Source organism: Stylophora pistillata, chromosome 3, assembly GCF_964205215.1.
Source record: "Stylophora pistillata chromosome 3, jaStyPist1.2, whole genome shotgun sequence".
Taxonomy (NCBI): domain Eukaryota; kingdom Metazoa; phylum Cnidaria; class Anthozoa; order Scleractinia; family Pocilloporidae; genus Stylophora; species Stylophora pistillata.
In genome coordinates, this window is record NC_142521.1 from 24,533,787 (window position 1) to 24,557,907 (window position 24,121).

General features: G+C 37.8%; 2 protein-coding genes and 1 pseudogene across 5 annotated transcripts in view; 1 reads left to right on the top strand and 2 right to left on the bottom strand.

The window, feature by feature from the left end:
* Nucleotides 1-24,121, top strand: part of LOC148735171 (uncharacterized) — a 29,135-nt gene that overhangs the window by 2,488 nt on the left and 2,526 nt on the right. The window contains exons 2-3 of one of the 3 annotated variants that reach the window (XR_015998469.1): nucleotides 13,687-13,845; nucleotides 14,582-17,957. The exons of 1 other annotated variant lie outside the window; for it this stretch is intronic. The gene's annotated coding sequence lies outside the window, so the exon portion shown is untranslated. Of the gene's footprint in view, nucleotides 1-13,686; nucleotides 13,846-14,581; nucleotides 17,958-20,032 lie in introns of those variants that run through there. One more of the 3 variants, XM_088752317.1, reaches the window with a different exon arrangement.
* On the bottom strand, nucleotides 5,266-10,098 carry LOC148735172 (uncharacterized; annotated as a pseudogene).
* Nucleotides 16,273-18,997, bottom strand: LOC148735173 (uncharacterized). 2 transcript variants are annotated; one of them, XM_088752320.1, is made up of 3 exons: nucleotides 18,590-18,997; nucleotides 17,731-17,796; nucleotides 16,273-17,076 (listed from the first exon to the last, which is right to left on the bottom strand). In XM_088752320.1, the coding sequence occupies exon 3, from the start codon at nucleotides 17,074-17,076 to the stop codon at nucleotides 16,447-16,449; it is 630 nt and encodes a 209-aa protein (XP_088608446.1). In that variant the 5' UTR covers nucleotides 17,731-17,796; nucleotides 18,590-18,997; the 3' UTR covers nucleotides 16,273-16,446. The 2 variants fall into 2 exon arrangements, with proteins under 2 accessions (XP_088608446.1, XP_088608445.1); XM_088752319.1 differs by lacking the exons at nucleotides 17,731-17,796; nucleotides 18,590-18,997 and adding an exon at nucleotides 17,141-17,286.

The window sequence follows — 24,121 nt, forward strand, 5'->3', positions numbered from 1 at the left end:
TGATTGTTCACACAGTTACTTCTAGATGTACCACTGATTGCATTTGATCAATGTCAATCATGTCTTTCAGAAAGACTTGCTGCATATACTTATGACCGAGCCAGGTTCTGATCTTGTTATTTGAACAACGAGACAGATTTATAGCCACAATAAAATTTATTTATACAGGAAAGTACATAAGAAATAATACTGGTAAAAAGAAAGGGTGATTGCAAGCTAAAAGAAATAATAAATGACAAATAGCAAATCAATAATTTAAAATAATGAAATTAAACAATTAGTAAAAATACAATCGATTGTCATACAATAGCAAGGCACTAACAAGACAATTTGAAAGCATTGCATGACAGAACAGTAATCATTGTGTGACACTTAAAAGACTTAATCCTATTAACCAAACATAGAACTATTGAATGGTGGGCTATTCTTTGAATTATACATGAAATGACTTAAAACAAGTCAATACTGATAAAACAATAGCTCAAAACAACATAACATTAGATAAGACTAATTTCAATCACAATTTCATATTTTCCTTCGACTTAAAACTAGGAAGACTGGCAAAATCTCATTTAGTGACAGGACAACATCTGTCATTACTGATGAACTAAACAATGAAGACTGTAGTGAAATATCTGATTTCACCAATGAACTTTAAGTCAAGTATACAGATAAATGCAATGTTCTGAAAGCTGAATGCAATCTTAACACATTTTGAACACGAATCAACTAATATAAAGATTCAAGCAAAGACTAAACAATTGGATTGAGATAAGTACACATGAACCATATTATTCTTGAACTCGAACTGTAAGACTATAATAGGTCAAATGTGACATACCAAATCCTCAGTAAAATAGGTCACTAACTTGAGGTTACATGTACTGGAGTTACTTTTTTTGTGACCAAGAGGTTCTGAGCTTGTAAGTGCTGGTCTTGACACTCTAAACTCCTGAGTTAAACTAACTAACTGTACTTCATTTATAAGGAATCGAACAATAGCAGGAAATTCTCTAAAATTTTGGAAGTTAGGTGTGATCATTCTAAAGGAAATTTATGATGCAAATCCTGTGTGTATGATAATTTGGTTATCATGGGAAATAGTTTCTGAAGATGTAATTCTAAAATTATAACAAAAAATATTGCAATGTCATGCACAATTGTGAGCCTGGTCACACACTCCCCTGCTTAACACTGTCGTCCTCGACATGTAAACTTAGTTAAAAGTTAGTGACCTAAATATATATTCCATATAATGTTAATAAGGCGGTTATCACTAAATATACCGAAAGTTCATTGACTGTAATAGTTATGGAGCTTGTTACTGCAGTTCTTGGTTGTTTGAATTTATTCTTGTGTTTTCCAGCTGTTTTCCTCTTTGTTCGTCTTGGTGGTATAGGTACAGTTTCTGATTCAGGGTCCTCTGTTCGGGGTACTGGTTCTGCTGAAGGTATTGGATCTGAATTAGGTTGAACAATTGGTAATTGTTCCTGTGGGCAAACATGGTCATTTGTGACTGGAACTATATGTTCTTTTTCACTTGGGATGACTGTGGCTGCTGTTGGGCTTGTGTATCCCTTAGGAAGAATTAACACAAATTCCTCATCTGCATTGTCTTCTTGGTCAGTTGCAATATATTGGAATCTGTTGAGAAGGGTTTGACAGGTTTAGGTCTATGGTCATTCTGTTCCTTGCTAGGACTGACTGTGCTTATGCTCAGGTTACTTTGATGCACTTTCTTAATTTCACTGGGACTATCCACCGATACAAGACTGTCTTTTGGGATATTGACAACTTTGTACAGAATAGAATCCCAAGCATCTTGAATCTTGTTACGCCCACGTACATGATTTCTAAGGTACACCAGTTGTCTTTTCTGGATTGGGATGTCATACTCTCTGTCAGAGTGTTGTTCATGTTGCTTCTCAGCCTGTTGCTTGAGGTGCTCCCCTGCTCTTTGGTATGCATCTCTCAGTCTTGCCTGTTGTTCAGTTAGTCAATCAGCATGGTTTTCATGAACTTTTTCATCCTCACCCAGGAGTAAATCAATTGGAAGTCAAGCTTCCCGTCCAAACATGAGAAAGTGAGGACTGTATGTTGTAGATGAATGTGGTGTAGCATTGTAAACATACAACAACTCTGGTAGGTATTCTGGCCATTTACGCTTCTTTGCTGGTGAGAGAGTTCTAAGCAGATCATGCATTGTTCTGTTGAACCTCTTGCATTGTGCATTTCCTTGTCGGTGGTACGGGGTCGTTTGTGTCTTCTTGATTTCATAAAGTCTACAAAGCTCAGCGATAACTTCACTTTCAAAGTTTCTTCCTTGCTCTGAATGAATTCTGAGAGGAATTCCATACTTAAAAAACCATTCTTTTACAAGGACTTTAGCTGTTGTAGTGGCTTTCTGATCTCTTGTTGGAACTGCACATGTGAACTTTGTGAAGACATCTGTCATAACAAGGACATTCTCCCTTCCATCTGTTGCTGGTTTAAGGACTGTAAAGTCTATTGCTAAGATTTCAAGTGGCTTGGTTGCCAACAGGCTTCCCATAGGTGGTTGAATCCTGTGGTTTGGCATCTTTGCGAGAGTACATCGTTCACAGTTCTTGATCCAATTCTCCACATCTGAATACATTTTGGGCCAATAACATCGTTCTTGCATCAGTTGAAGGGTTCTCTCTATTCCCTGATGTCCTGTATCATCATGCAGGTTGGTAATGACTTTTTCTCTCAGAGTGGCTGGTAACAGGAGTTGTTTCAGTTCTCCAAGTTTGGGATCCTGTACAGTTCTGTATACCAGACCTTGGTCTCTTGTAATTCTATTCCACTGTCGTAACAGGGTGACACACTGGTGGGAAAGTCTTCTCCTCTCATCAAGGGTTGGTTTTGTGCCTTTCTCCTAGAACTTCATAAATTCCTTGATTGTAGGGTCTGCCTTTTGCATGTTGATAAGCTTTTCTTTTGTATGAGCGGGGAATGATGTTGTAGCAATTACTGTATCGTCTCTCAGTAACTTTTTATTTTCATCTGATGTTAGATTGACTGTGGATAGATTAAGGTCTGGTTCATGTACAGCCATTCGTCTCACTTCTATTGGGATGGGTGTTGTTACAATTGCATGACTCAGGTCAGGTGGTACAGGAGTTGCCATGGTGACTATGGAGTCTATATGTAATAGTTCATCTTCTCTTGATTCTTCTGTTTCGTCTGGTACTGGTCCATGAGGTTGACATGATAAAGCATCAGTGTTTACATTTGATCTTCCACTCCTGTAATTTATAGTGAAGTCAAATAAAGCAAGCTGAGCTGCCCATCATTGTTCTAAAGCACCAAGCTTGGGAGTTGTTTGCAAGTACTTCAGGGAATTGTTGTCAGGGAAGACTTCAAATTTTGAACCAAGCAGGTAGGTCCGGAATTTCTCAGTCATTGCCCACTTTAGAGCTAACAATTCCAGCTTTATGGAGCTGTAATTTCTTGGGTTCTTTTCACTTGGCCTCAATCTTCTACTTGCATAGGCAATGACTTTGCGCTGACCATCCTGATCTTGAGACAGGACTGCTCCAAGTCCAACATGACTGGCATCTATTTCCACAATAAATGGTTAGTTATAGTCTGCAAAACCTAACACTGGTGCATGAGTCAACTTTGTCTTCAATGCATCAAATGCAATTTGACTTTCTGAGTTCCATCGATTTATGAATGGGACATTCAATTTTTTTTCTAATTTCAGCTCATGCAAACAGTTGTTCACTAATTGGTGAGGTGGTCTGGCAATTCTTGCAAAGTCTTTGACAAATCTTATATAATAGCTGCAGAATCCAAGGAATGATCTAAGTTCTTTGACAGTCGTTGGTGGTTTCCACTCTGATACAGCTCATGTCTTGTTAGGGTCTGTTGTAATACCATCAGATGAGATCTGGTGACCAACATAAGTGACTTTGTACTGGAGGAACTTACACTTCTCTGGTTTGAGCTTTAGGCCATGTTCTCTGAGCCTTGTGAAGACTCTGTCTAGTTTCTCAATGTGCTCATCAAAGGTATTAGAGTAAACAATGATGTCATCTAGGTAGACGAGCAGTATTTGGAATATGTAATTGTTCAAACAAGTCTGCATAAGCCCTTGGAAGGTGGCAGGACTGTTAGTCATTCCCATGGGCATTCTGTTGTATTAAAAAATTCCAAATGGTGTCGTAAAAGCAGTCTTGTGTCGGTCCTCCTCATTCATAGCAACCTGATTGAACCCACTTGCCAGATCTATTGTTGAAAACAATTTTGCATTACCGATGGCATCAATTGACTCTTCAATTCTGGGTAAAGAGAACTGATCTCTAATTGTCTTGGCATTCAGACGTCTGTAATCGACACATAGCCTCAAGGAACCATCCTTTTTTCTAACTAACACAATAGGGGAAGTATAAGAACTGTGACTTTCTTGGATGATACCATTATCCAGAAGCTTTCGTATGTGATCCTTTGCCTCTTGAAACTGGTTTGGTGGGATTCTACGGTACGGTTGTGCCACTGGTACTTGATCTATGGTTGGGATCTTGTGTTTGACTTTCTCTGTATAGTCAAGGTCATTTTCATCCTATGTGAAGACGCTTGCATGCTTCTGAAATAGGCTCTCAAGCTTGTTCTTTTGTTCATGGGTACATTCTACATTTGATAAATCAATTGAGCACGCGGAGGGTTGTTCTTGCTTGTTTTCTGTTGTGGATTCTCTGACAAACACCATCGCTTCATGGATTGATACTCTTTTGAAGTCGGTGTTGTTTTTAGTATCCTCAACATCTTTAACCTTGTGAAGTACTCCTATCCGAGTGTGGGGTTGAAGCCACACGTCTTCATCAGTAACATTGGTGACTCTTACATGGAGCTGTCCATTATTTACATGAGTAAGAGTACTGATGATAACAAGATTTCCAGGCACTTGTCCATTCAGTGGTTCCACAAGTGCAGCAGTGTTTCTTGTTAGGGGTCTTTGCCACCCACTGATTCTAACAAGAGAAACTGATCCAGCTGGGACTCTAATCTGAGACTTTCCAGCTACTTTTGCAAAACCACGCACTGAGATGGACTTGGTACTGGTTGTAATCTCCAATACTTTGCTCCATTGAGGGGAAGTTCTTGTTTTTCCATTCTTAAAAGGTTCGTGCCATTGGGCAATTATGTTCATCCCTATTAGTCCAGGGATAATCTTCATGTGTTGCCTAGCCTCTTGACTTGCTGGACTCTTTACTACTAAAATTCCTCTTTGAGGGATCATGACTCCCAAGGCCTCAACGTCCAGTTCTAGATACCCAACGTACGGTATCGCTAGTCCATTTGCTGCGGTTAATTTCAACCAATCGCCAGTAGGCAAAAGAGTTTTTCCTTGGGGGCGAAAGTGGTCATTGAAAAATTCTTCTGTAATTGTAGATACTTCAGATCCTGAGTCTAGAAGGCAAGGTATGTCTACTCCACCCAATCGTGCTGTGACTACTGGGCACTTTCCAACTGCCTTTTCATATATGGTTGACATATTCTCATTTGAGCCATTGTTGTCCCCTCCTGTCACTTGGCTCCTTTTGACAGGGGGAGTTAGTTTGGAGACTTGTCAGGGTGCAGTTTACCTTGTGGTGGAGCTCTCCTGACAGCTAGGTTGTCCTTAGTTCGGCAGTTCCTGGCAATGTGTCCATTGCGGTTGCATTTGAAACAAACAACATTAGAATGCTGTCCACTCCATTCCTTGGCTGAGTGTTGGGTCCTTGGCTGCTTGAGGTCTCTTATTGAACTCGTCTGTTCTTCTAAGGACTTCTGTTGCTTTAGAAGGACATCCAAAACCTTATCCATGGGGGGGGGGGGCGGTGGAACTAGCATGGCACTGAGAACTTTCAGTTGCAGCAGTCGATACTTCTTGGGATAGTGGGGTTCTAGGCATAATTCGCTGTGGTCTTTCTTCCTCTTCTGACCAGCGTAGTGCCTCCTCCCTCAAATCCAAGAATGAAGGGTCACACTCCTTGATGAACTTCTTCAGTTCTTTTCGAAGGAAAGGATCCCTCACATTGTCTGCAAATTGGTCTCGCAGGGTCTTCTCTGGGTCAGGGACAGCCTTTGGATCTGCTTTTGTCGCATTCTTGATTAGTTCAAGTATGCTCGAAGTTTTTCACTTTCCATCTGCTTTCTCTCATAGAAGAGCTTTAGGAGTTGGGAGCTTGAACGTTTCTCCCCAAATGCCTGTGTAAGGACATGCAGGAGGAAGTCTGCGTTGCTTCTATCCTTCTTGCTGTACATTTGCACCTCTTCCTTGGCTGGCCCTTCCGGATGAGACATTATGAAATCCACTCTCTTGGCTGGTGTCATTTCTCTCGCCTCGAAAGTAGTCTTAACTTCTTCAATAACGTCCTCAACTGGCTGGTCATCTTCAGTCTTCAATCAATCAATCAATCAATCAATCAATCATTTTATTTAGTAATGCAGGTTGTAAGGAAGGGGCAGCCATAAGGCTGATGTGGACCTACAACGAACTAATAAAATGTAAAACTAAAATAATTCATAAAGTCACCCTATGGTATTTAAATATTCAATATGAATCATTGTAATAAAGTTCATTAGCAAACAAGTCACGAATTAATTCAAAAATTTACATGCAAGGTAATAAAACTTAAAAATATACAAAATCTCTGTCTTTCATAGCAATCATAGGCGCTTCAAAAGAGAAGCTATTTATGTTCTGTGAGAGCTTACGTGAAATATTTTTAAAACTGCCTTTTTGAATGTTCACATTAAAATTTGCCAGCCTAGCAATAAAATTCCAGATTACAGGTCCTCTATATTGTGCTGATTCCTTTCCCACTTTGTAGTTCACTCTAGGGATTTCAACCTGTAACCCTCCTGTACGTGATGGTCTGTTGCGTAACTTCAAATTAAAAGAGGCATATAAGATTTTATCATTTAAAACATTGTGCATCAGAAGAAGGAGTCTTCTTTTATATATGTAAGAAATTGGCAACCAATTTAACTCTTCAAGACTTTTATCCTGGTGGATAACTCATGCAGCTCTTGCATGAATAGGGTTTAAGGATTCCATAATAGAATAATTGCAGTTTCCCCAACCACAATACCATATGATACCACAGGTACAATAGATTTAAAGTAAATTTCCTCCAGCGCTTTCACAGGAAGCTTCATTCTTTTTAATGCGCCCACTTTCTATGCAAAAGATTTTTTTACATGGTCCACATGCAATGCCCGTGTAAGCCTATTGTCAATGATTAATCCCAAACAAGTAGTGTTATTAACAACATTAATAAAATTATTTCTGAAGCATATTGGAGGAGCAGGACCAATGAAGCCCGATTTTCTAAGGATCATAACTTCAGACTTTACAGGATGAATACAAAGTTTGTTCATTGTACTCCAAAGCAGAAGTTGCTTGAGAATGTTATTTAATTGTGAGCAGACCTGATCAAAGTTCTTCCCCACACAATATAATGTTGTATCATCTGCATACATGAACGAGTCTCCAGATGTAATAGCATTAGGGAGGTCATTGACGTAGATAGTATAAAGCCTTGGACCCAGGAGGGATCCTTGGGGAACACCATATTTCACTTCATCCAAGTTAGAAGGGTGGTCATTTACCACAGTGTATTGAAATCTGTCTTTCAAATAATCTATCAGCCACTAATGGAGATTCCCACTTAATCCAATAGCTTGGAGTTTTAATGACAAGATTTTGTGTGAGATGCTATCAAAAGCTTTCTTCAAGTCAATAAATATTGCACCCACAATCATACCTTTATCCATATTCATCTTCCAGGTATCTGTCATTTTTAATAACATGCCTTCTGATGATAGTCCTTTTGTAAAGCCCCACTGTGAAGAATTTTTTAGAGAGGAGTTACTTAGGTGCTCATCAATTATATTACAGACCTGAAGTTCCAGTAATTTACTTGAGATACACAGCAAGGATATAGGTCTATAGCTGGCAATGTCAGTTCTATCTCCCTTTTTAAAGGTAGGGGTAACCTTCGCTCTTTTCCATGAAATAGGAACAGTTCTTGTGACAAAGCTGCGCTTGAAGATATTTTCCAAGCCATTAATGATTGCAGGGCCAGCTAGAGAAATAATTGTACTTGATATACCATCAGGGCCTGCTGCTTTGTTGCTTTTGATATTCTTAAGACTTTTGAAAATATTTTCAAAATCCAGAACCAAAGAGTTGCAGGAAGATGCTGAGACTCTATGAATATGTTGTATATCGGTTTGGTTTGGGATGTTAGGGAGGTTTTCTGCGACATCTCTGCCAATATTTACAAAATATTGGTTGAATAAGTCAGCCTTCATGTCATCATCTAAAACCTCCAAGCTGTTTTCATCTTTGACTGGTCCAATTCTGGAGGACTTCTGGGTACCAGATATGCTATGTATAATTTTCCAGAACATACTTGAGTTATTGGCTTTATCAAACTTTTCCTTCCAATATTGAGTTTCTGCAGATCTTAATAAAGCAGTGACTTGATTTCGAGCGGATTTATATTCCTCCCAGTATTGCTTGGTATTTAGCGTACCATCACAGAGTTTTAAGAGTTTATACCGCTTATTCATGGCTTTACGTATTTCACTGTTCATCCATGGGAGTGAATGCTGTCTAATTTTAACTAGGCGTTTTGTAACATGGCGATCAACAGCATCTTTAAACATTGTTTCCCAAGCCCATGTAATGTCGTCTATTTCATCAAAAATAGAACAAATCCACCATGGTGCGGTTTCAAGGTCGTTCTGAAGAGATTTTGGGTCTTCCTTAACTCCTTTGAAGTTCTTGATGTATTTTATTACTGGAGGGGAATTGCGTGACTTTGCCAACTTAAGTGAAATGTAAATAAATTTGTGGTCGGCGATGCAGAAATCGATAACACCAGCACTATTAACCTTTGGCATGTTGTTTGTGCAAATTAGATCTATGATTGTACTGGAATGTTCTGTTACACTGGTAGGATTCTTAATAACATTTTTAAAATTAACGAGTTGCAGGACATCTTTAAACTTTTTACCTTTTCCAGAGTTGTCTAGCATATTCGAATTGAAGTCCCCGGTGATGATGACATTTTTTCTGCTCGCAGAGATTTTCTCAAGAATTGGAAGAAATTTATCGTAGAAACCCTCAGAATTTGGAGGAAGATTTGACTTTGAGTTCCAGCCACATTGCTTCGATGTCACAATTATCATATTTTGCAATTGAAAAACAATCTAAGGAATCTTTAAAATAAACCGCAACTCCGCCACCGATTTTGCTGAGGCGATCCTTTCTTTGAAGGTGGTTTCCTTGAATAGCGATTTCATAGCTCTCTACGGTTGGAGACAAATGAGTTTCTGAGACAGCTAGAACATCTAGGCCTGTATGAAATAACAGGAATTTAACTTACAACAAATGTTTGTGAAGGCCACGAACGTTTGTGTGGCCCACTGTTATGTCACACCTTCCATGATGTTTAATTGTGGAGAAAGCGCTCAACAATAAGTTTTCTGTGACATTTGTTCTTCCAGTTACAGGCCCAGGGTTTGGTGAAACATCGCCAGCAATCACAATCCTAGTTAGTTGATAGCCAGAAACGGCATTAGAATAATAACAAAGCCTTGAAGACAAGAGGTGCTTTCCGCGATATTCACCAGATTCAAGATGGCGAAATGACGTTCTGGAGTGAACCGCGTCTTCGCAAAATTCTGCTTGTTTAAACAAGTCAAACAAGGAAGGAGGAGCATCTGTTTCTCCAATCACTCTTAGGTTGTCATCTAGAGTAAAAGCGATAGAGAATAACAAGGATAAACATACTAAAAGCTTCCAAAGACCGGAACTCTTGCGAGTGATGCTGGTCTGACTTTCATTGTGACTCTCATTTAGCGGAGAAATTGGCAGAGAAGCCAATTCCTTCCAATGAAATTTTTTATTTTCTTATCTCGAGGAAAGACAACAATCTGCTTCTGTCCATTCGTACTAGGTGTCGATGGTTGTGATGATGGCGCTGTAGCAGACTCTTTCAGGGCCTGGAGTTGGTTCACAGCTTCTTTATACTTGGTCAATTCTTCTAGTTCTTTCTTTAACTGCCCAGCAGACATGATGATTCACTGCTAGTGCTGTTATTGCAATCACCCTTCTTTATAAAACTGGTATATATATTTTTTTTTAACTTGGTTCTTGGCTTCTTTTAGATCCTGCTCACAGCACCAAATGTGACTGAGGCAGGTTCTGATGTTGTTATTTGAACAACGAGACAGACTTATAGCCACAATAAAATTTATTTATACAGGAAAGTACATAAGAAATAATACTGATAAAAAGAAAGGGTGATTGCAAGCTAAAAGAAATAATAAATGACAAATAGCAAATCAATAATTTAAAATAATGAAATAAAACAATTAGTAAAAATACAATCGATTGTCATACGATAGCAAGGCACTAACAAGACAATTTGAAAGCATTGCATGACAGAACAGTAATCATTGTGACACTTAAAAGACTTAATCCTATTAACCAAACATAGAACCATTGAATGATGGGTTATTCTTAGAATTATACATGAAATGACTGAAAACAAGTCAATACTGATAAAACAATAGCTCAAAACAACATAACATTAGATAAGACTAATTTCAATCACAAATTTCATATTTTCCTTCGACTTAAAACTAGGAAGACTGGCAAAATCTCATTCAGTGACAGGACAACATCTGTCATTACTGATGAACTAAACAATGAAGACTGTAGTGAAATATCTGATTTCACCAATGAACTTTAAGTCAAGTATACAGATAAATGCAATGTTCTGAAAGCTGATGCAATCTTAACACATTTTGAACATGAGTCAACTAATATGAAGATTCAAGCAAAGACTAAACAATTGGATTGAGATAAGTACACATGAACCATATTATTCTTGAACTCGAACTGTAAGACATAAATAATAGGTCAAATGTGACATACCAAATCCTCAGTAAAATAGGTCACTAACTTGAGGTTACATGTACTGGAGTTACTTTTTTTGTGACCAAGAGGTTCTGAGCTTGTAAGTGCTGGTCTTGACACTCTGAACGACTGAGTTAAACTAACTAACTGTACTTCTTTTATAAGGAATCGAACAATAGCAAAGAATTCTCTAAAATTTTGGAAGTTAGGTGTGATCATTTTAAAGGAAATTTATGATGCAAATTCTGTGTGTATGATAATTTGGTTATCATAGGAAATATTTTCTAAAGATGTAATTCTAAAATTATAGCAAAAAATATTGCATTGTCATGCACAATTGTGAGCCTGGTCACATACTAATAACACCAATGAATGTAGTCTTGGTTAAAAATAAGTAGACCCATCAGATATGGGTCTTTATAATCAATAATCAATAAACAATAAATGAAGATTATTTGTACAATTGAGTATAAAAATGTGATTATAATTATAAATTTAAAAATACATTTGTTTATAAAAATGTTTTTAAATCTTTCCGTCTTTATCTGCGGTAAATGGAACTCGTGTCCCCATTTTCTTACGGTTCTTGACCATTTTGGTGGCAGCAAATCATGGAGTTGCATGGTGATTTTCCATAGTCAGGGCTCGACACTTAACGGTAGCCCACTAGCCACAGAGTAGTAGACATTCAGTTTTGGCTAGTAAATTTCAATTTCCACTAGCCAGTTTGGCTAGTAAACAGACTGAAATTGTCGTAACATCTAAAAACATCTAAGATGTCACTGCCACTTGGCTAGTAAGTTGAACAATTAGTGTCGAGCTCTGGACTTTTAGTGGTAATGTTATTAACAAGAAGTTGATCTTTCTTCTCCACTAAATCTGATATCCTAAGATCTGTCTTGGTGGTGCAGCTATATCTATAAGCTTGTTTGCAGAAGTTATCTATTTAAGCCAAATACTTCTGACAAGCAAATTCCCAGACTTCTATGCCATACGCAAATAAGGAGAAGATGAGGGAATCAAATAGCTTGTTAAGTTGGTCTTGAAAATGACCATAAAATTTGCAGACTCTCAAAATGTACAGTTGACTACTTGCTTTGGCTATAAGGTTGTCAACATGGATGCTCCAGCAGCAAGGGTTTTCTTGAAATGTAATACCGAGCAACTTGAACCAGCTTTTTTGTTCAATGCCAGGTACCAGTGGTGGGTCAGGCCTGGTAGTCTTGGTGCAGATCAGCATTTCAGGTCATTCTGTCACTATTAGCCCAATGTTTCATTTTGTTGATTTTGTTAGTTGTTGTGTCAATGCTGTGTTTGGTTTTACCGGGATGCTATTAGCAATATCATCTGCAGGTTCTTTCTAGGGATGGCTAACTGTACATCATTAACCATCAAAGAAAACAGAGTGGGGCTAAGAACTGTTCCTTGAGGCACACCTCTATTTATGTCTAAGAACTCAGTACGTTAATCCATTGACCACAACTCTCTGTTTTCTGAGACTCAAAACGTAAAAAATCCAATTGATGACATAATGATTTATGCCTGTTACCTTGAGTTTATCAAAGAGGATCGATGTTATGAGGTACAGTGTCAAATGCTCTACTTGGGTCAAATGACAGTTATACCCATACAAAGTCTGCATCATTGTCCAACCATTTCAGCCAATTGTGCTGTGACTTTAGGAGCGCCATTGTAGTGTTCAAACTTTCTCTGTAAGCAAATTGGTCAGGTCTTATGAGTGACTTGAAAGCCTCTGATATCTCAAACCTGACTTGTAACTTCTCGAAGATTCTAGTTATGATATTTGTAAGGGAAATAGGTCATAGCTGGTTGCAGCTTGTTAAATAAGGTGATTCCTTTGGAATAGGAGTTACATTGGCGAGTTTCCAAATTCAAGGCATGGATTGTTGCTGCAAGGAATGATTGAACAACATGATAACTGCAGAGCCAGGAGGTGAGGGAAATCTTTCCACATCCAATAACGAAGCCCATCTGGACCAGGTGATATACGCTTCTGCTGTGTAAGGAATCTTTCAACCGTGTGAACTTTGAAAGCTGGGATATAAGTGTGATATGAGAATTGGCTGTGGGGCTGAATACTCCGGATCTGTATTTATTCAATATCTTTGAAGTACTGATTGTTTGTATGTAGGCTAAGGACAGAGCTGACATTCTTGCTGCTGTGTTCTCATCCTGTCATCTTGCTCACAGTGTCCCACCATTTCTTTGATCACATTACATGTTTTCGGTTTTCTTGGTGAATATAGCGAGCTTTTGTTTTTCTCGAATTAGAATGTTAATATGTTCCTGCAGGTCATGTGCACCAGGTACATCAAGAAGGATGGAAGTAGTTGCAATAAAAACAGTGATTAAATTCTTATTTGAGCCTTTAGTGCCAAAATTGCATTATTTAAACATGGCGCACAACAGTCTGGTGAGACCCTCTTTGTTTGATGATATGCATGGCCACAATGTGGTCATAACCAGACTGATGCTGTGTTAGACTTGAGGGCTGGAAATTATTTGCTCCATGCACAATACTTTGCAGAGGTTTAGGTTGACAGCCATACGCATCCAGACAAACTTAATTTGCACTTCTTTTGTTCTTCAGTGGAATCATATTTTAACCATGGAAACTCCTTCAGCCGGTTATGGCAAATTTGGGTTTCTTCATTTTGTGGTATCACTTTCAGGTTTCCTCTTTCAAATATCTAATGCACTGAATAAACTCTTTTGAATAGATATGCCTTTGATAGTGACAAAATGCCAGTCAAGGACATGCCACGACGATTGCAAGGATGCACATTGGCAAAAAACTTTGCATTCTTTACACTTCAAGTGCACATAAGATGCAACCCTGTGTATTAATGGAAGTTCTGATACTCATGACCACTTAAAAGGTATACTGTCTGTTTAAATTTTATATTTAAAGAGAGATTTGTTTTTGGTCACTCCTTAGATAGGAGGGGTTAACTGCATGGAGAGGTACTTCTCTTCTACTGTCTAGTTCCTGTTGTTACATGTACTTATTTTGGCATAACTTTCATTTAGTGATTTTAATGATAATTTTGGATTTGTGGTAAAAAAAATAACTGTTACAAGAATGGCTGAACAAAACAATCTATACTCCTGCCTTGAAGTCTCTCTTTGCTCGGCCTTAGGCAGTCTTTACCTTTTAAGTTAGGATGAAAAGATTAATGACATGGAGTTTTGCGCTCAGTACAAAAAGTTTTGAGAGTCGTAAAGTAACTGTGAAATTTCTCTAACACCTTCAGTTACAAGATATTAATGGGCTGTTCTGGAAGCTGTACAATTATACATTATTTCCAGGGTTAATTACGAAGTGAAAAATCTGATAAAGAATAGCTTTCTTTGAGGTCTTCAAGTGCATCATCTTGCTAGTTGTCTTGCTCACTAGTCTTGTTTATGGCAGTATCCCTTTGGTCTTGATAAGGTGCCTTTTGCTTCATCGTAATTGTATTCCTTATTGGAATACATACTTTTTGGGTATAGGTAAGGCCTTTGTCCACATATTACTTTCAGTTGATATGATTATGGCTTAACTATCTCTAATGCTCAGTTGTTGGTTTGACTTTCTTCCTGTTGTTTTATCCTCACTGTCCTCCTCCTCTATAGGAGTCTCATAACTATTCACAAGGCTCCACACAAGTGTCCTCAAGTCCCAAAACTGTGATAAAAATAAGCAAATAGATTTTTTTCTATTTGCTTGTGCTGATATTAGACACCTCTTGGCTGGCTTCATCAGTTTGTATTTGTCTTTTTGACAAAGAATAATCAGGTGATGTTGAAAATTCTAAACATTATAATTGTAAATTGTTCCTAGATCTACAGTTACAACTTAATTTGATTCTCTACACCTCAAATTTTTAAGCATGGGAATTAACTACCAAAATAGGTGAATAAACAAATAAGTTAATGAAAGATAAAATTAATATGAGAAACAAGAAATCATATATGTAATTTTTATTTACTGTAGTCAGTAGTATTATCATTTCAAGTTGCATTTTACTTTTTCATCAGTTAGCATATTTTTTAAGTGTTTTTGCACTCATGTAAACAATGTTTAATATTGTTATTATTATCATTTGTATTGTTATAGTCTTATGATTGTTATTCAATTTGTTTACTTCTGTTATTCAGTGCTGTGACCAAATTGTGGTCTTTAACTTATGGCACTCTGAGGATTGTTCTTTCACATCACTTGTTAGATAAGGACTGTTGACTTGTCTTTAAAGATTATAAAAGAAAGATACAGACTGCAAACTTTTGTTCCCAATCAGCATTCTTCACAGTTCACATACTTTATGCTAAGAAGTAATGTTAAGAAGTAATGCTAAAAAGACTAAGGTTTTAATATTTACATCCCTGTTCACTAAGACACCTAAAATTGAGAAGCTCTCTTTTGCTAATACTGTCATTGAGCTAACTGAGAGAATTTGTGATCTTGGTGTTAATTTTGATAAAAAAAAAAAAACTATCACTGACATGCCATATAAACGAGACATGTAAGAAAGCAACAAACGACATCAGATCCATAGGTCGCATTCGCAAATACATCACGGAGGAAAATCTCAAACTGTTAGTAAACGCACTCGTAACATCATGTCAGGACTACTGTTGCAGTAAGAGTATCCTCTATGGTCTCCCAAAACAGGAACTGGAAAAACTTTAAAGAATTAAAAACACTGTTGCACGCCTTATCAGTGGAACTAAGCAATATGAGCGCATCAAACCTGCTCTTTGAGAAGTGCACTGGCTACCTATTGCGTCAAGGATTACATTTAAAGTTCTGCTCATCACTTTCAAGATTATCCATGGTCTTTTTCCAGCTTACCTGTAGTCTCTCCTACAATAATACTGCCTGCAATGAAGCCTATGGTCATCGTATAAACTACTTTTCACTGTCCCTACTGTGAACTTAGAACAAGTTGGTAAAGCATCGGACGTTGTGGGTCTGCTCTCATAGCTCGTCTGAGCAATGTTTCCTTAGAATTCGAACCAATTGCCAAGATCATTGTCGTTTTTAGAGCGGTCAGGTCCTAGTTGTTCAAAGAGCGGGTAAGTTGCCGTCCAACTGACAAAATGTAGTACAACTTCTACACTTCATCCGCTGGTTGGCGAATCATCCGCTGGATAGAGTTATCCGCTCTTTGAACAATCGGGGCCTGGACAAATAAAAATCTGGGCTATGTTACCTGTGGAGTCTCACTGAGATCTACAGATGACGCTTTCAAGAGCGGCCGTGGCACATCCAACCCCATGGAGGTAAATGTTTGTCTATCTTCTTACCATGGCAGATAAATAAATTCAATTTGAACACGATAAATTTTATTGGACTTTCGTCAGTTAACGATGCAACCTGACAGATGACTGTCTCGGTTTTCTAATGTTAAGGTTCGCTAAGGAAAATAACAAAACAATAAACATGTGCAAGTTAAGAAGACGCAGTACAAAGCAAGCTACGTGTAACACCAAAATCGTTACATAATATCATTTTGCCACTTTTCTTTGGCCAAAACATTTGTAATCACTGCGCGGAATTCTGCATAAGTATCATAAGTGGAAGGCAATTCAAGAACGCAACCACGTGTGTGAGCGATTGGGCGCCTTCCCAATTCCTCTAGTTTTGTAAAATCAACATTAATACATGAAATGTCTTCGTGCTGGAAATTGGCCAATCCAAATGTCATCAGCTGTTCAGGCCCAAAGCTACTGTGACCATCGGTGAAAAATATGGATTTGGCAATGCCAATGATGTCGTCTTTGTCTGCATTTAGCTCAATTTCAACCTCTCGTGTACCACCTCCCTTGGCCATTCTCACAGAAACAAAACTCTGCTTCTTGACATCAAAATGCAGCCATCCTAGTTGCACCTTTCGCATCTTTGGTAGAACTTTCCCATCTTTTTGCTGTTTAAGGCTTTTTTTCTGTTTACCATTTTCTAGAACTTCATGTAACAGTGACATTTTTTTACATCTTTTCTCGTCATTTGAGGACTCTTTGGACAATTTCTGTACAAAATTTCTCAAGCTCAGAATGTCTCCTTTCTTGTCAAGTCCAAGAAGCAACAACTCATTGTCCTTTGCTTGCGTTATGGCTTCCACATCCATCTGAAAATGTGACTTGATGGTTAAATAAATTATTATTTACCGAGGTTTACTATTTGTTACTTACCTTCAATACTAATGACATTTTAATTGAAAATAATTATTTAGTATTCTAACTTTATGTATACACACCTATGGTATCCTTTAAATGTCTTCTTTCCACCTTTAAAATATTTTTATTACCATTTCATTTGGGAGACATTAATCAATTGTTTACCATTGATTACAACATTGAACAGCAATTACTGAACTTAAATGGTCAATTCTAGTACATTATTTTTGTATTTCTGAAAGCATAATTTATTTTAATGTCAGCAGGAGAGCAAGCAAACAAGGTAATAATTGTGCTGGTGAGCAGGCACTATCAAGCATGCATTCATGACTTAAAAAGCTATTAATATATGATATAGGAAGAGAGTCATTCCAGTGATATATGGTCCATTCTATTTCTCTTTGTGGGCATTAATAGCATTAAATACCTAGTAAGAATATCTTATAGCCCAATGCAGAAAAGGCAAGGGATATATTCCCACCTGGAACAATTACCTAGCAGCTCAAACTAGTTTTGCTTTTGTTCCCATACCCTGCCAACGGAGTTCTGGTTGCTCTACAAGCTACAACTATCCCTCTTATACCCACAGACAAAGCAGAACTCACCTTTTCGTATTTAAAACTTTCAATAATGTCCTGTGTCACTCCTTGTGTTTGTAAGACATTACAAACCTGCAGAAAAATGAAGAAATCTGTAAACTATGATTGGATTATACATAATGGAATGGAAGCCCCCCAAAATTACAGTAATCATACCTGCCGGAAAAAAATCGGGCCATTGTTAAAAAATAAGGGTAACTTGTAAACTGGTAATAAAGTCGGGCTTAATAATATTATTGACCATTATCTTCTTTTTTTTTGAGGGGGGGGGGGAAGTTATTCAAATGCCAAGTGGTTTGCCTGTGCGGGATGGACGCCCCAAGATTACATGCCATTAGAGACAGCGCGTCACCCAAGCCAAAAATAGACTGGACACTAGAAATAACTCAGAGTGAGTTGGTACCTAGTCACGATAAGTGCAAATTGCGGGAAATTGAAATTCCTGAATAAATCCTAACTCTTTCACTGTTTATCTAATGGAAATGAATCCTTCTAATGCAATTCGCAGAAGACAATTGCCCTACGCCTTCAAGGTGGAGATGGAGTGGTTTGCAAAGGGCTTTCATCAGCCAAAAACTAAGCGTGAGATATCCGCAACAACTATTGATTCATTTCATGACATGATATGGGTGAAACCCTTCGACGATCTTGTACCTACTTACGGTAATTTTTTTTTCCATTTGGAGCTACATATTTGCTCTTGAAAGGAGACAAACCAACTTCACTTTAATTCGAAAAAAGGGTCACAAAGGCTGAAAGAATCTTTGCAGATAATCCTGTAGTGACCGGAAATTACTGTTGCGGGATTGATGTAACGCTTTCAATCACTGAAACATCATCTACGGGACTATATTTGAGAACTCACTTAAATGTCCAGATCCCAGTTTCTAGAAATGGGAAACTCACAAGGGATCTAAGGAAATTGAAAATACAAATGTAAAAAATCTTAGGGGCCAGCTGGGAAATGAGCACAAAAAGGTAATTGCCACTGTGTAAAATCTAGTCACTTATATTCTTAGAGCGCTGGATTCCATGTTTTTCTCAAGGCAAACTAAATTTTATGACGAGTTCTCGTGAAACGATCGCGTGTCATTTCTTTGTAAACAGGAGCGGCCTTTTTAAGCAAAACGTAAACCGATATCTAAGTTCAAAATAGTTAGTGTTCGTTTAGCACTGATGTTCACCTTGCGAAGCCGAGCTAGACGACATGCGACAGGCGCTCTTGTTTATCGAAACCAGACTTCCCCTTCCAAGTACCTTACAGTGTCCAGTCTATTTTCGGCTTGGGTGACGCGCTGTCTCTAATGGCATGTCCCAAGATTTGACTGATATGGCACGGCACAAAACCAGCAGTTGCTTATATTATACACAAATGTTTGTTAAGGAAGTGAGCAAAACATTAATTTATACAACAATGTAATCACGTTGTCACGCAACGCTCTCTCTCTCTCCGACATTGCATGAAGAGACCAAACAACGACTTGCTCGTAGGTTAAAATTGTGCTTATTGCCGTTCCTTCGTCAGAGACAAAGCCCTAGTTATTATTCTTACCTTTAAGGGCCAGAATCAGAGATTCCGTTTGGTTTTTCCTGTGCAAGAAAATGCACGATAGCGCGCAGTTTTTAATTAGTGTAAAGTAATGTGGTGGACATATCCAGAGAACGAGGTTGAGTTTTGGCATCGAGTGTCAGTCAGATTTGAAGTACTGGCCGCGCATCAACGATAAGCTTGTTACAGTTTATACTCATCTTTCGAGTGAACTTAAATATATTTATTTAAAGTACAAACCTAGTACCGTGAATCACTACTATTGTTAAAGTACTGATGAAAACAACAACCCTTGGGAACAGTAAAAGTTTTGGCCGATTGTTTAAATTCGATTAATTAATACAATCATCTTTAACATGTAAACATTGGCGATTGAATCCATCCGTAAATTAATATTGCGGACAAAACAATTATACTTTTCAGACCAAAAAAAAAAAACTCGTGGAAGTCACTGCCACATACGTACTTTTAATTTCAATGAGTCAAAAAACTTGAGGTCTATAAAATACCTCATGTGATATATCGTTCCGAGGCAAAAAACACTTCAAAGGTTTGTTGTTAGATGTAAGCAAGAGAAATTCTTGTAAACAAAGTCATCGCGTTCAAATGCAAATTTTTAATGAGTGATCCCATCTTTCTTCTGGCGATTTTAGTATTTCCAAATTGTCATGGATGGCATCAACTTGTTCCGAAGTCTTAGTCTCCATAACTCTCCATGTTAACAAACCATGAAAAGCACTCGACAGCGATTTTGCTAAAACAGGAAAGCCCTCAGTTCGAACTAATTCAATTCAATCTGCTGATCCACAAATCCGGCCCAAATATTGGCCCCGCGTAGCTTCTTGTTCAGTAACAGATGGTTGCCTCAAAATACTCTTCCAAATAATTTTGCAGTGGAAAGCTCTATTCTATCTCTTACAGCCTCTGGACAAAGATTTCTCCGGTCTCCGTTCTTCGAACTAGTGAAAGTAGATTGAACCAGGAGAAAGTATTATTCTTCAAAGGATAATAAGGTGGGCTGGGCTACTTGATTGGTTGTTGCCTATCTGGACTTTGCCCTGTGCGTGCGAAATACGTGATAAAATGCAGGTTGTTTACAGCAAAATTGACACGCAATGGGGTAAAGTCCAGGTTAGCTTTAAGCGGATTTTATTGGTAGAAAACGTCTAAACACGTGAGAGTTGCGTGGAAAATTAACCGACCGTGCCATTCTGTCCCTTGTGAAATATTTTTCATCGAGGTAGATTTATGTCGTAAAATTTACGTTGTTTACTGGAAAATGGCATTTCATCTAAGAAAGTCTAATCATACTGGCGAGTAAAAGGTAACGCGCAATTGTAACGGGAAAGTATCGTTTAAACAATATTTAATTGATGGAGAACTTTTGGAAGCAAAGAAACTGATATGTAACATGGCAGTCGACGCAGAAAGTAAACGTAACCTGGTGGTCGTTTCAACCGTTGCTAAAAGAGCAACCACATGGCAAATATGGTTGCTCTTTTACCAGTCATCTTTTAGCACAAATATGATTTATGCAAATGTCTTGCACAAGTTTTACCAGGTCAGCAAAACTAGCCCTTCCAAAACAACACGCTATAGCGCTAAATTCGTGTTAGGCCTCCAGCTTACGGTGTGTGCGTCGTAAGTAAAGGAGTGGTACACAAAACACGCTCGTTTTAACTCGCTAATCGGTAGAAAAAGTTCCCTGACGACCTTTCAAATCCAGACAGATCAGAGCGATAAAATCCTCACGAAGGACATGAGCCATTACATTAAATAGATGATCTTACAACTCTTGTAGATGTCATCTTACCTCGTTCCTTGAGCAAAATTCAAAATTGGAATCGCTGATTAACTCATATATAGCAATGAAATATCCTGAAGTTGCTCCCATCAACATCTGAAGTAATATTTGATTCAAAATTTTTCTCATGTTCCACTCAGTCTCCTTCAGAAGGAAGAATAAGCGTAGTCGTACAACGATCACAACTCCACCACTTTCCCAACACGACTGATACATTTCCTTAATTCGCGAACCGCTCTCTCCGACTCAAGCGTTGATTCGCTGAAATTTTTAAACCTCTCAAACCACAAATTAGCAAGAACGCTCTGATTGGTGCAACATCGAAAAATACTACAATCTGATTGGTTTGTGATACACCAAAAACTTGGGCCAATCACATTGCGTTGAGATACACCAAAAAAAAGATGCGCCAATCAGATTGCTTAGAGATACACCAAATTGCGCTGGTCGGGTTACACTACACCACAATACACCAATCTATACGCTAACATATAGTTTTTTTTTTTAAAAAAATAACTCAAAAGATGTGTGTCCCTTATAGGGCTCCGTTTCTATATGTTTTTTGCTTTCACTGGTTTTTTGCGGAGCAATAATGGGAGGAAATGGCAAGGGAAACAATCTGGAAGGCAAACTCATCATAATTTCTTGGTTCATGGACATGTGCCTTGAGAGAACTTGTACGGAATTCAAGGACTAGACAGTGTTTGGTTCCAACAGAAACTATATTTTCAGGGCACCTTTGACATGAACCGTGCCAGAGCCAAATTTGTAAATGCAGAATGTAATCGAAAAAGCTTTACGATGTACTTGCCATAGTATCAATGGGTGCGAGACAGTCCCAAGGGTGTATTGGAAATTATTGATTTCCTTGTGGCATGAGAGAAGCTCATAGGTATGCTGCCACTCAGCATATTCCACAGGAGCTCCACTGTTCTCATGAATGTGGCTATGGGAAGTTTGAATGATTAAAGCAATTTGCTAAACAAAAGGGCAATGAGTGTGCATGGGTTGCTTCCTGTTCTACCAAGAGTTGTTGACTGCAAAGTAGTACCATGTTGAGGTGGTTGGATATTATCTGTGTTTTATAGAAAAAACGTTCTTAAATGCAATGGATTTATCTACCATCCTCTGCGGCATTACAGGTGTAAAAAATATGGAACCCTCGTTCAAAGGGTTCCCCAATCTCCACAAAAATGGCGGGTTACAAAGGGAAAAGGAAGTGTCTGAATGGGAAGTGTTGTGTGTGTCAAATGATAAAAATAAAAATGTTGTTCAATAGAGCATTAGGTTGAGGGACCAACAAACTGCAAGGCAGCTATGTCAACCACAAGCCAATACAAAAGCATAATGATTCTAATAATGAAGGTTAGAATGAAATGAGATGAGATAGACAGGTTGAGGAAAAGAAATGAGAGAGAAGAGTAATACAGCTATAGGTTGGTTAATGAGTATTAAAGGTGGTGGGTGGTGAAAGGAGTAGAAAAGATTAAAATAAACTGGAATACTCAGATATGTATCTGTTTATACATCTATTAAGGACTTTATGCAAGAGTAAAACATCCTACAAAAACTTAACTTTAATGTTTTAATGTTCAATACAAAAAGACTACAATTATTGACAGGAAAACCCTTAACAAGAACAACACCTCACTGAAGGGTTTCCTAAAATTCACAATACAAAATAAATAAAACAGCTGAAAAAAAAGAGTAGAATCATAAATGCATAAACAGGTAAAAACTATGTACAATATTAAATCAGAAAAATTATAACCTTGTTAAAAATTAATTACAAAAATGTAATAATATCCTTCAGGTGTAAAAAGGATTTCAAGCGATCCTTAAATTCGTTAAGGATTCAATTTTTCTTAAATGTGAAGGCGGAGAGTTTCATGATTTTACTACTCTAAAGAAATACGAAAATTTTTATAGCACATTAGCTTGTGCATATTTAATTTTAATCTGGTCAGTAGCATGTCTGAGATTATATTTAGAATTGTCAGCTGTCACAGGTTAATAAGACAGATCCAAATCATATAGGCCCATCATGCGTTTGAAAAGTCCATGAAAAACCTTCTTGAGGCCAAGGAAAGAAGGTTCGGTTCCTGAAGTCTCACTCTACAAGGCCTGTCCTTTATGATCAGTTTTGTAGCTCTACGCTGAACTCTTTCAGTTGTGTCAATCAAAAACTGTTGATGGGGAGACCATACCTGTCAGGAAAATTCAACAAGTGGTCTGACTAGATGAATGTATAGTTTGAGCAGTACATGAGGTTGATTACAAGTACCGCAAGTTCTCTTGATCAAACGTAGGACTTTATTTGTGATGGTTAAATTGGCCATGATGTGGTTATGCTAGGACAGGTTGTGACGTATTAACACTCCCAGATCTTTTTCTTCTTTCGACAAAGGAATACGATCGGTACCAAGGCTATAAGAGGTTTCCAATCTGTTTCTTTTGTTTATGATACAGAGGCGTTCATATTTCTTAATGTTGAACTTCATACCCCAGGTCTCATTCCATTGATGTAAGGTTGATATGTCTTGTTGGAGTATGTCACAGTCCAATTGACCTCGTATAACTCTGCTTGTTCGGAAGCGAAACGGAAATCAAACAAACACGTTTATTCGTAACGCGGTAATCGGTAAACTCACGGTAAACACGGTAAATACCAACAACCGCCAAACAAATCGCCACTTTTAACTCCTCTAAAAGAAACTTGAATACGTCCAAAAAAAGTCCGCGTGATTTGTTGACGACATTTTAACTTAAATAGTCTCAATTCTTCTGTGGATTGAGTTGAATTGGATATATGTTTATCGTTTCGGAGGAGACGTTGACGAAGCAGATTTTTGAACAAACACTGAGTTTAATTACGTTTTGTGTTTAACATTTTCTGTTTTACGTTGTCAAACTACATAGGAAAGAAAATATATAGGTTACAATATTTTACAGATACAGCTAACTACAGGAATTACAAAAGTTACAAGAAAATCACTAAACTACTTACAATTCTGGTTGCCTTCTCTTCTGACTTTTTGAAGCGA